General features: G+C 33.9%; 1 protein-coding gene across 6 annotated transcripts in view; it reads right to left on the bottom strand.

The window, feature by feature from the left end:
* Positions 1 to 13,849, bottom strand: part of VRK2 (VRK serine/threonine kinase 2) — a 117,322-nt gene that overhangs the window by 30,562 nt on the left and 72,911 nt on the right. For 5 of the 6 annotated variants that reach the window (XM_058429069.1, XM_032178728.2, XM_058429072.1 and 2 more), the window contains exons 8-9: positions 11,758 to 11,890; positions 2,887 to 3,007 (exon numbers count right to left, since the gene is read on the bottom strand). In XM_058429069.1, the coding sequence (XP_058285052.1) occupies positions 2,887 to 3,007; positions 11,758 to 11,890 (254 nt within the window). The remainder of the gene's footprint in view (positions 1 to 2,886; positions 3,008 to 11,757; positions 11,891 to 13,849) is intronic. The other variant, XM_058429073.1, reaches the window with a different exon arrangement.

Consider the following 13,849-nt stretch of genomic DNA (forward strand, 5'->3'; position numbering starts at 1 on the left):
TAAAGTAATGCACAATGAACACGTTTTCAACCCTGTGATTATTTTGACTAGAAAACAAAACTCTCTATGTGTTGCTAGGTCACCAAAATTGTGACTTTCAATGCTTTTTTGTCACCCAACTATAATGGATAGGAAAGTAAGCAGAAGTAGAGGAGAACCGTCAATGCCCATAAACTAATCTTATATCAATAACCTAGACTAACGTAGGGGCAGAAAAGTGTGATCTCTTTTCTCACCCACCATAAGGGTTGCAGCCAACATTCCTAACACAAAAGACAGGTTAACAGGAGAAAGCATAACAAATTTATTTAATTAAAGTTTTTTATGACACAACTTGAGAAATGAAGACCAAAGACCCAAGGAAGTCTATCTTTATGCTTAGGTTTGATGAAGAATAGACAGCTGTGTAGGAATGTGACTGGACAAAAGGGTATGTTCTAATGGTACTGAACTGGGGCGGGGGGATCCAGCAAGGCTTGTCCATATTCTTGATGTGTGTAGCATTTATTCCTCCTGGGGATGGGGCAGGACCCCTTTGGCATGAGGGTCTTAAAGGGAGAAGGGAGAGGGTGACCTTTCTAGGTTTAATGCCTTGCTTGGGGTACAGGGGTTCTAGTTTCTATAACCCGCTTTGGGGAAGAGGAATTCTGGTTTCTATGACTCTCTTCTTGGGAGGAGAAGGGATGGGAGACAAGAGGGCAGGAGAAGGTCAGAGAGAGACTTGGCTTCTGAGGTGGCTTCTGGGGCCATCCAGTCTCTTTCAGTTCAAAAGTCTCAGCATGCCAAAGCACCACACTTTGGGGTATTGTTCTCTGGGCCCCAATACTAAACAAGATGGAATTACAGGAATTATAAATGCTTTAACTCAAAGTTTATATATGCAGAAACACAGTAGTAGTAATATTTACCATGATTTTTTTTTCTCAAAAACAACAATAAAAAATTCATGCAAACATTGTATCTAAGTATATATGTGCATTGTTCTCCATTGGGCAATATTTTATGCTGTCCCATGATTAAACCGGTTTGTGGGATGCTCAACTGGTAAGTATAATGCAAATATTCCAAAATCTAAAAAAGTCTCAAATCTGAAACACTTCTGGTCCCAAGCATTTCAAGTAAGGAATACACAACCTATAAAAACATTCAACTAAAATTATTTATATGTGTGAGTGAGTCACCACCTCTGGCATAGACATAGTAGCAACAATACACACATTGATCCAGTAGCATGCTATGTCAGGAAAATAAAAGGCATAAGGGAGATACAGTGTCTTGGTTGAATATACAATCACGCCCTTACGGGGAATTTCAGTGTCATACCTTCTCAGCAAGTTGAATAAATTATGATTATGTATTATGTACTGTAACAAGTTTGAAAATGTCTATGGTTTATCTGAATTATAAACTTCATAATATGACATTGGCTTTACTAGTCTATAGGTTTACATTATTAATCAAGTCAAAATGAAGATATTAACGTATGTAAGAGTCCCCAAAATGTAAATAGAAGTTATGTTTGATTTATTAGCATTATACATGTAAAATAATAATTTTACATGACATCCTATTATACATAAATATGCCTAAGTAGGTATATTCATTATAGATACCTACAATGAATGTAACTATATATGCATATTGATAAAAAGTTAAAGCAAGTCATATTAGTCTTATTAAAAAAACAAATATACAATCATTAGAATTAAAATGTTAGTTTTTTAAAATAGCATCATTACTTTATTACATTATTCTAATTAGGTAAACTAGTTGGAAAATTAAATACAAAAACTATTTATGTATTCCCATCACCGTGTTTTGACTTGACCCATATTTCGAAATGTTACATGAAAGTTAATATGGACACATCAATCACTGCAGTAAATAACTGCTTTAGTTCTAATATAGACTTATATAAATGTTTTAGTTTTGGGTAAGGGACTAGGATGATCAAAATTCTGAGTGGAGAAATATTTCATGTATGTCAGTATTTACAAATGTAGTGCATGTATTTTTCTGAATCTGTAGGCTAATCTTTCTCAGTATTAAGAACTGATGCCACACTGAATTTAAAGATAAATTTCTATGAATCAGCTAATTTTCCCCTAGCTTTGTACTCTTCTGTTGTGACTGTCCTACTTAAAACTTAGCTTAGCTGCTGCTTTTGCTACCTGTGGATAACTACTGTTGAGCATATCTTGGTATATAATGAAAAACTGGCTATTCTGTGTTCTATGCAATTGACTTTTTCTTAGGCCTGATCAGTGAGAGAATTGTAAAACAGTAACACACCCTGTTCTTAGTCTGACCTAATTTTTATGCTAGCCAAATCCAGGTAATAAAAACTGAATGTAGAATATTAAAAATGTTTATGTGGCTACAAGATTATCTCCTATAAATAGCTCATGTAAAAATTTTGTTTCTTAAGAAAACGTACTTCCTTCAAGACAGAAATAAGAGGTATGTTGCTCTCACTTGAAAAATATAAACCCTATTTGTCCCATTTCACAGTGCTGTTTTACACAGTTAATATCAATCGTACCGAGCTCAGACTACTTTAACATACTTGTACAATGCTAATTTGAAAATATTCTTCCTTGAAAACACTACCACCTAGAATCTAAGCTTTGGAAATACCATGTAAAAGAACAGATATTTCACTTTATATTTTTCCCTGTAATTCAAGTACATGTCTTTTTACAATGTTATCTTAACGGATTTTATGTGTTAGTTGTTTGGTTTTTTAAAAACATATTTTTCAGACTAAAGAAATTTGCTTTGGTTGTCATGTTGGGTGAATGCCAATCTTCTCTGTGTTGTTAGCTCCCTTTAATGTATCCCTTCAGACCTGGTGCAGTACATGATGAAATACTTGAAAATTTGTACTTTGTTTTAGCAGTCTGCACAGCCACAGGGTCCTTCAGGTTCTGTTCCCAGGGAAGTTTCCCACATAACCACCGCAGCATGCAGTAGCCGAGGATCTCAATGTCACTTCGTCTGGACAGGGCTATAGGAGTAAGCATTAGAGAGAAAGATGAGGGATAAGCAAGTCCTTAAGAAATGGAGAAATCTTTGGTTGAACCACCATTGATGAAATATGAAAAAGCCAAATCGGCAAAGTGTTTTATTTGTTCAGCTGGAATAAAACTTAAACGCCCAAGCATTTGGCCCCAGTCCACAGACAGGCAGTGACTGGTTGCTGTTGAAAGTAAGGGTCAGTTTCCTCACCTCCTCCAACTTCATCTTTCCTTAGTCTGGCCTGTCACATGAACTTGATCCCCATGGCCTCTGACATGATCCAGACAACCCATAACCCAGCACCAACACTTTCTCAAAGAGCCAAGCAGTAAAACAAAGAAATAAATGTCTGCAGCTAAATTGCTAACATATGTTCCAGGAAGTCCATAGGGTCTGCATTGGTCATGCAGAGACCCTCTGAGTGCAGACTAAACATTGATGGCCTTTCCTGTTCCACTCACACTAGCAGCATTTGAAGTTGGAAGAATATGACAAAACTGCCATCTAGTGTGCAGTATTAAAAAACGGGTCTTTCTGAAGATTTTTCAATCACACGAAAATACAATAAAAATATATCTACTGCTTTGGATACAGGGTTCTACAATTTTACAAATACCATTTTTAGATATAAGCAGCAGCAAGCTAAAATTCTGGTCCCATATCTACATAAAAGTGAGGCAATGGTATTAGAGGCTGGGGGGAGAGCCAAATAGAGGCCTTCAAAATTTAGAATAAGATGGCTTTTCCTAAAAAGTACATTAAAAGCACATTTTCAGGCCCTTGTATCATTTTATATCAAGCTATTAAATGCTGTAGTCTAATTTCGTAATTTAATATATATGTGTAAGTACCTTATATAAGAAGATGGACAATGAAACCTAGGAAATGTATGAAATATAACTGATACTTATTAACAAACCACTGAAATAATGATTAAAACATCAGCAAATACCCGTAAAATAAACTCATTTGTAGTCATTCAAAATTGTTATAAAACAATAGGCTGGTATTTACATTTCTGTCATTACTCGAATGTTCATCTGTGTAGGGATATATAATCTCCTAAGAGCAGTAAGTGGCTGTTAAACCTGCTATAAACAGGTATCCTATTTTATTATCTTTCATGAAATAAACTCTGAAAAGTTACTCAGTGAACTTAGTTTTTAATTTAAAAAGTCATCTACTAAGAACAATGATGCCAGCACATCGTAACTACTTTTGGTTACCATGTATAAGTTATTATAAAAGCAGAAGACATGATTAGCTCTTACACTCTAACTGCTATTAGCGTATTGGATTATTAAAGGCCCTTCAATCTAGCAGAATGCTTCAGTCCCACGAGTGCCATTTACTTTCTGCACAAGCTTCAACAATGTCCTAATGCAAGACTTGGCTCTCATATTAAAATAAAAACACAATCTCTATCACAGTGTTCTGTAGTGATTTCTTCAGTAATAAATCTCCCATTAATAATGGAATGGTTCCATTTGTACAGATGTGTTCACAAGTCTCCTTTCTATTATGGCAATTCCTGATTACCATGACTTAAAAAATCTCATATCCTCTAATTTTCAAAAAATGATATTCTGGCACCGTGTTTGGATGATATAAGCTACACACAAGAGGCCCTTTGAGGAAAAATAATCAGAATTAAAATAGATTGAATCTTCCTAACCATTTCCCCCTACCCCCTAATTGAGGGATTAATTGATACGAAACTGTAAGTAATGACAAGTCATTTAGATTTCTGAAGCCAATCTTTCATAAACTGGTCTTCATTTGAAATAGCCCTTTGAGAGTTAACTTTACTTCACTATTATAGTTTGGTCTTACCTAATTAAAATATATTATCACATTTTTCAATCTTTTACTTTCTTTTTTGCACATAGGTATTAACTATGGTTAGGTGAATGTTTTGCCACTGTTTCTGGTAAGTCCTACATAAATGCATGCAGTGATAAAAAGAACACCCAATAGTCACCCTTTCCTTTCCCCCAGTGAAGAGCAACTAAAAATGTTTCTGACTACATACCTCTACCTGAAATTCCCTCTCAGAAAAACAAATTGAAAAGTTTGACTTGTTTAGTGAAGTTAAAATCTTAGACTTTGCCAATGATTGTCTTCTTTCCATCTGCTGTACACAGAGGAGTAATTTTAATACCTGTTAAATTAATTAAAAACAAATATTCTAGATGACAATATTAAAATCTGTGTGCATGTATAGTTTACACAAAGAATTGATTATAGCCAGAGATTATTAATGTCTAACTGTAAAAAATTTTTTTTAATTTGAAAGTTGCTTCTTTAATTGTACAATTTTCAAATTCATTTTAAAACATATTAAGTGAAGCAGTAAATAGAGCTCTGGACTAGGAATGAGATCCAATTCTATCCCTGCCACTAATATTTTATATTTTCAGCTCTAAAATCAGATGATACTGTGCAATATATTTCTTTTTAATATATTTTCATTCATTTGAATAGAAAATACGTTATGGATTGTTTTGTTTATGAGTCATGTATTTGCACAATTTATTGTAATACATAGGGTTCTTCAGTGGCATTTGGTAATTAATGTAATTATTGACAGTATATTTTCATATAGATGTCCAAAAATGAAGTGTTTACTTATTATTGCTTGGAACTGTAATGAGATTTAGTTATTTCTAAACTTTCTCAAGTTTCTAAATATTATTAATAGCATCTAACTTATATTGAGTTTACTAATATGGAGTAATATACATCACTCTTTTTGTTGAAAGCCTGTGGTATTCTCAATTGTTCTATATTTCTAAATTATAAAGTATTGCCAAAGTAAAAACAATTAGAAAGAAATAAGCACAGGTGAGGATTTAAATTCTATTTAACTAGAAAGAAAATTTTAGAAATGGCTGATAGTAGAATACATAATTAAAATAAAAACAGTTAATGTGATTTATGGAGAGCTGCTACTGTGCCTGGCACTCTACCTGCTTTTTATTATTTCATCTAATCTTTCAAACAATTTAAAGTAAGTATTAGCCCTACTGACAAATAACAATATGGAGTCTCAGAGAGGTTAAATAATTTGGTCAATATCACAGAGCAAAAATTAACAGAGCTCAGCACTGAAATCCAAGTCTTTCAAAAACCAAAGCCCGTGCTCAATCTTGTAATTACTTCCTTGCCAGGCGTGGTGGCTCATACCGGTAATCCCAGCACTTTGGGAGGCTGAGGTGGGCAGATCACCTGAGGTCAAGAGTTTAAGACATGCCCAGCCAACATGGCGAAACCCCGTCTCTACTAAAAATACAAAAATTAGCCGGGCTTTGTGGCACACGCCTGTAATTCCAGCTACTCAGGAGGCAGAGGCAAGAGAATTGCTTCAACCCAGGAAGTGGAGGTTGCAGTGAGCCGAGATAGCACCACTGTCCTCCAGCCTGGGCGAAAGAGCGAGACTCCATCTCAGAAAAAAAAATAATTACTTTGCCTCCATCGTTAGTTTTAATACCATTCAAACAACATTACACACACGACTTCCATAGTGAGGAAGGTATTTGAAGCAGGCATTTAAACTTAAAGCATCAAGACATACTGACACAAAAATAGTTGTTTTGGCAAGGAATAAATGAGTGGAAGATCTGGATATCTAAGCTGCATCACTGACCAAATCTTTCATGTTACTATCCTTTCATGAAACTATTTCTTTCAAGTTATTTCATTCCAATAAAGAAGGATCTTTAGTTAAAATATTTAATTATAAAGTGACAAATGGTCCTTCTAAACTGGTATAAGAACAACAGATAAGTTATCTTAGCGAACTAGTCCTTGGTTTAAAGACAAACTGGAATAGAATTAACTAGCCCAATTCACCAAACATACTGAAAGAGGAACTGGGAGAAAAAGAAAAGTCTAAGTATTAATTCCAAGATTTATCTCCTTGTTTGCCTAAAGCGTTTTCAGTTTCATTTCTTATACTGAGTAACATTATGGAGTATGAAGAAAAACAGGGTTCAGTAGGAAATAATAAGGTGAACTTGAAAATTTCTGCATCAAGCAGAGTTCAAATGCCCAAAATATTAATGTGTGCTTAGAAAGACAATAAGAAAGCAGAAAACATCTCAATAAGATGCTCACCTGACAAAGTGAATGGTGACTATCTGCAGAACAAATTTAAAGTTTATTCTTAGTTTTCCAACTGGTAACCTATGTAATTCAGTATTTTGTCAATTCTGATGTATAAAGATCCAGAATATTTTATGGTGACCATGACTTACTGCAATTTCAAAAAGGATATAAGGAAATATTAGGATGCAATGTGTCATATTTCAGATAAAATATTAAACCCAGGCCTCTCTTATTTTTTCAGTACCTTTTAAATTAAGCCCTAGTTTTGTGTGTGTGAAGCTTAGGAAAAGTCATTCAATAGAGCAAATGTATCTTAGACTTGGCCACTGTAAGTATTCTTAACCCAGCCAAAAGGCCAAGACATAAGTATTGTGTAAACCATGTCATTTCCCCAAGTTTAGTAGCATGAAAATACATTCTCAGTTTATTTCACATATATTTTTAAGTTGGAGTGCTAGATTAGAGTGAAATGAAACCATGAAAGAAATAACACAAGACTTGGATTTCACATACCGTAGCAATTGGCAAAAAAAAAAAAAAAAAAAGTATGCAATATATTTATTTCTTTGATAATAAATATATTAGATAAACAAATGGACATTTAAAATAAAATTTAGATGTCGTATTTTATGGTCATCAAAGATGTCAAATTAAGATAGGTATTATAGACTCAATGCACAGGTCTGAAGTATTTAAAAAAGCTCAATATGTTAAATGCAGTATATCTCTAGAGAAATTAGGTATTGACTGCATGCCTCAGTGAGTAGAAAAATCTACAAAATCTATACCACACATTGATTCAAATATTGCTTTTTAACATTACTAAGAATGTAACAAATTTTAAAATACTATATTTGACACAAATATAATTCTCTTTAATTATCAGGCAATAAGCCCAAAATATGTCAGTGTTTATACATGTTAGTTTTTATAAAGAATAAAAAAATTAATAATAGAAGAAATAAGCCCAACATATATTACTCTAATTTTATACTAAATGATGCACTTTAGCCACTTACAAAATACCTGTAGGTCACACAAGAGAATTGAGTTTGGAAGAATCAACACAATTTTTAAAAAAAATACAGATATGCAGATGTATAGGAGTTCTAGGAATAGTTATCCATCCATTACTCCATCTGTCCATCCATCTCTATACATCTCCATGTGTATCTTTTGGTTTGTAATAACATAATAGCTAATTTTTTTCCCTTTCAACTACCCTCCTTTTATGTAAATTTGAAATAGAAAACGCTTAGATGTAATGGCTGAATGGCAGCTTATACAAGTTCCTTCATTATAAAAACTCAATCCACAGAAAAATAAGATTCAGCTTGAGATTTTAAATAACCTGCTACAAAAAGTAGCACAGAACAGACAGTCTGATCAGGCTAATAGTAGTCTCCAGTGAGTGGCTAAGTCATAAGTCAGTTTTACATTGAAGCTTGAGTATTTCTCTTCAGGTCTCTTGGCCTGACCAAGAGACAGACCTGACACTTGGCAAATGCTCTGGCACCTAGAAGTTCCATATCTTAGTGATTTTTTTTTTTTTTTTTTTTTTGCTTTTTATACTTTATTTTGCACTATTTTTCCTCAGTATTTGATCTCATAGTTGGACTGAAAAAAAGATTTTTCTGAGATTAAACTACATAGTGGCTGTACTGAAAGTAAACACATGAATATTTATGAATCTGACCTGCATTTTCCTATAGGCTTTATGGCATTGTTTATTCTGGTTTCTAGATGGCTAAATGATTATTTATTTTCTAATAAAATCTTCAACTGAAATGTTTTACTTTGGAAAATTAAATGTAAAACATAGGAGTGAACAGTATTCAGACATTTGAGGATGTCATACGCACCATTTTATATCCCAGACTAAAACTTCACATTAAAATGCCAGCAAATATATATGTGGGTGTATACATCTATATATGTGTGTATATATGTGTACATATGTGCATATATATGTAATGTGTATATCTATATTTATATCTGTATCTACATATATATATATATATCAATATGCCCAGAATTTTAGTGTAAATCCTATTTAAAATGCATTAAGGAAATCTACTATTTTATAGGAAACTGGTGAAACCTTCGATAAAAATGAATGTTCATTCTATCATGTAACTTTTCAGCAAATCCCAAAAATATTTAATGTAGGTTCTTGCCTGAATATACCTCCCAGGGACGTAATACTATCTTTCTGTGATCATTCTCAGTTCAGTCTTCTCCCCAAAGACCGAGGGTGGTGAAATCTTACCAACATATTCAACATGTATTAAGATTTTAGAATAAAAAATATAAGCAGACTAAAAAATAAAAATGTGTTCAAATCTTTCAAGAAGACAACAAAATGAAAACGACACCCTAAACAATGAAATTAATTGAATAGGTCTTTCAGATTTACCACAGTCCAAACACTGACCAACACATAAAAACTCTACTTCTCCTTCCACAATCACAGTGGTTTCTTAGCAATTCCACTACTCAAAACTAGATCAGAGCAGTTTAGAGCTACCAGTTGAAATAAATGACTCAAACATAAGTTGGTATCATTATTAATATAAGTGAACCAATGCTTAAGAACCTGTATGATGAATTTCCAGTTATACCATTATCAAAAAAGTACTGTTTAAGTTGGTATCATTATTAATATAACTGGACCAATGCTTAAGAATCTGTATGATGACTTTCCAGTTATACCATTATCAAAAAAGTACTTACTGTTTCTAAAAATTCTATTAGGTATAACAGAATAAATCTGGCAAAGATGAAAAACAAAATTCACCGAGAGTGAAAGAACTTTAGATGGGGAAAAAAAACCCCACTATTAATGAGTATTTAATTCTTATATTTCTTGAGTATTTAATTCTCACATTTCTTAATGTAAGATACGTCCCATATTATCTTTAAATTCTCACTAATTTATTAACAGTATGAATACTGAAAAATCACACAACACTACAAAATTTCTTACTGATCATTACTTTTCTAACCAAACTATACTTGAAAAAAAATGTAGTCATTTCTTTTACTTTGATCAGGAATATAAAAGATAATTTCCGTTTCAGAAAATACAGCCTATGAATCTTTCTGAAAGGAAGAAGTTATACTTGTTTTACTTTTGCATTGGCCTACCTTAAGCTAGTATGGGTTTTAATGCCCTGCAAAATGATCAAGACCCTCTACATTACATGGTCAGTGGTCCTTTTAAGAGAAAAGGCAATAACATACAGTTGTTTTCACCAACTAAAACTTGTTAGAAGGCATCAGTTTAGGGTAATAGTTCAACAACCATTAAGAAGTGCAAATATCTAATTGTCCTTTAGCAAAAATGTGGTCCTTTCAAAACTGTTAAAAATTATTTGTTTGGTTTAGCATATTTGAAAATACTTTTATAAACAAAGTTTACGAAGAATATAATTTTGAAAGCCAAAGTTTTTCAATAATCACCATTTTTTCACTAGCATAACATTAGAATTGACTTTTTGTCTTGCTGACAGAGCAACGAAGAAAGTACAGTTGCATTGACCATATTGATTGGGAACAAAGCAACCATCAGTGGGACTCGGCACCATATATTTTCAATATTGACCTCCTACTTCCTTTTCCATGGCTTTCTGGGTCGGCTATTGGATTTGGACTGCAGTGTAATAAACAGCTAAGGTTTAATTAATGGTAAATGAATACAAGACATAGGTTATGACTTTAACTAATTAGGGAATTGTTGAATTAAGTCTGTCTTGGAATGCAAGGCAGTACAATCAATATCCAATAAAAGGACTATGTATGTAATTTACCTGCAAATGTGTTTCCAATACCATCAAAGTGAGTTTAAATAAGTAAGATATATGAAAGGCGACTGGGAGAGATTTCCACAAATTAACACTTCATAGTTTCAGAAAAAATAACCTTATTGCTGAGAGATGGTATCTTCTAAAGCTTTGGTAAAGGTACAATGGAAAAACAGGAATAATTGTTCATATGTGCAACTTTTTTTTTTCTGAGGGGTCTTGCTCTGTCGCCCAGGTTGGGGAGCAGTGGTGTGATTATGGCTCACTGCAGCCTCAACCTCCTTGGCTCAAGTGATCCTCCTCCCACCTTAGCCTCACAAGCAGCTGGGACCACAGGCAAGTGCCAACCCTTTTCTATTTTTTTGTAGAGATGGGGTTTCACCATGTTGCCCAAACTGGTCTTGAACTCCTGGGCTCAAGCGATCCTCCTGCCTCAGCCTCTCAAAGTGCTGGGATTATAAGCATGAGCCACTGCACCTGGCCCACGTGCACCTTTACCAAATCTGTAATATTCACTTCAGTATAAACATTCAGTGCTGACCTCCAAGTTTTACCTATACAAACTGCGATTTTCTGGCTAAAATGAGCAGCAAGTTTTGCTTACTTGACGCATTTTTGCTCCTTCATCACTTGTCACAGTCTATATTTCTTTCCACTGTTAGAAGAAATATTCATTGGCATAACAGGAATTCACTGCTTTTGATAAAAACCTCACCAGTGCTCTTATGCTTCAAACTGACTATGCAAAGGTCATTTCATGCAGCCTCATTACCCTTGTCTCTAGTCATTCTTCTGAAATAAAAATAGGAAAAAGAAAAAAGAAACCCACCTACTCCCTTGTGGGCATCCAAGCTGGTAAACTCTATTGTCCCATTATGGCCTTTTCTAGGATTTTCCTGATACTGTTTGTGGTTCCCATTGGGACAATATCTGTAGGAAAGTCCATAATCTGCAAGATAAACCTGGAAGACAAGCACAGACAAATGAATAATGCCTTTGTCCTCTGAAAATTATACATAACCTTTATAATTAAGTCTTAAGAAACTGATAGGTTAAGAACAGCCTCAGATCTACATTTTATTAAACCAAATGGTGCCTTAGGATAAAATATGTACAACTGGGGGCCATAACAACTAACTTTCCAACTTAAATCCTTTCTTCATCATTGGCATATCTTATTTCTGAGTTGACTTAGATTTTTAATCTCTTTATTTTGCTCCTAAATTCCCTTCCCTCCAGGTGGGCATCTAGACATCATAAACCACAATATGTCTTTTTATCTGTATTCACACAGTTGAAGAGGCTCTGCTTTTTCCTGTAACCCCTCCCTGAAACATAAAACTATTTCAAGCAGGAAGGGAGATAAGAGCAAACATTCTAAAAAGATAAAGTTGATTCTTGAACAACATGGGTTTGAACTGCACAGGTCCACTTATATGTGGATTTTCTGCTGCTTCTGCCATACCTGAGATGGCAAGACCAACCCCTCCTTCCTCAGCATACTCAGCGTGAAGACAATGAAGACCTTCATGATGATCCACTTCCGCTTAATAGTAAATATATTTTCTCTTTCTTATGATTTTCTTAACATTTTCTTTTCTTTAGCTTACTTTATTGTAAGAATACGGTATGTATAATATATGTAACTATAAAATATGTATTACTCGATTGTTTATGTTATCAGGAAGGCTTCTGGTAAACAGTAGACTATTAGTAACGTTTTTGGAGTCAAAAATTAAAATTATGCAAATTTTTGACTGTGCAGGGGAGTGGGGGTCAGCACCCCTAACCCTGGCATTGTCATAGGTCAACTGTAAACCTAATGTTATGGGTCTCCTTTAACAGGAAACATAATGATAGTGAAGAGATTGTAAGAGGTAATGACCCAACCAAAACACAAGAAACACCACTATGTTATCTGTATTTATGAATGGAACATTAATGCAGAACTTTTGACCTTTCATATGAATCCATATTATCACTGTTATGTTTCTAAGTCAGTTAGAATTGCAAGCAGGGTCTCCAAACAGAATACAGATTGTTAAAAGTCAGATAGCAATTCAAGTGAATTTACCTCAGATTACTTTTGGAGAGAAAAGGAAGGGGGAGAAGTAGTTTTACAGACAGAGCATATATTGAATGGAGAAGTGTTTTGACTAGACATTTACTGTGACATGTAGTCAGAAAATAGTAGTTCCCAAATGTGGTTACCATTCCCCCTCCCCAGAAAAATAAAGAAATTTCAACTTGGAAAATGTATCATTTCATACACATTTCTTTAAAATTAAGGGATTTAGGCAGTGTTTCATAATGCAGCTTCAAGACAATAAAGTATTTACCATATAATCTGCACTTTGAAATGTACCTATTAAGATGAAATTCTGCATTTGAATTTTAGTTTAAGTTTTTGGTTTTAGGATAGGCTCAGTAACAGATATTTTAAACTTTAAAATATAAACAGCACAGAGTTTTCTTCATTTGTTGGAGTAACTTGCAAGGCTGTCTGAAAACAAATATTTCAGTTTGTCTCTCTCTCCCACAGATGCTGTTTCTTAACATGGCCTCAGAAGTAATTGATCTCTCTGCCCTAACTCAACTAGACACATCAGGATCAGATATGGAACAGGTTGCTTGCTTTCACTATGTCTGATGCATTTTTGTCTTTATTTCGAGAACTAAACAGGCTTCACATTACAAAGCAGATATCACAAAAATGAACATGTTGATAATTACACAAATTGAATTGTATTTTAATATAATAGTTTACTATTTTAAAAAAGAGCTATCAAGAAGCTGTTTTATATACTCACCAGCACAAAGAAATAAGACTTAAATTTTATGAGGTGCCTACTATGCACCAAGCAGTATGCTAAGTGCCTTACATCCACTGACGCTGTAAGTCCCATTATCTCCATTTTATT

This window comes from Hylobates moloch, unplaced genomic scaffold, assembly GCF_009828535.3.
Source record: "Hylobates moloch isolate HMO894 unplaced genomic scaffold, HMol_V3 SCAFFOLD_15, whole genome shotgun sequence".
Taxonomy (NCBI): Eukaryota; Metazoa; Chordata; class Mammalia; order Primates; family Hylobatidae; genus Hylobates; species Hylobates moloch.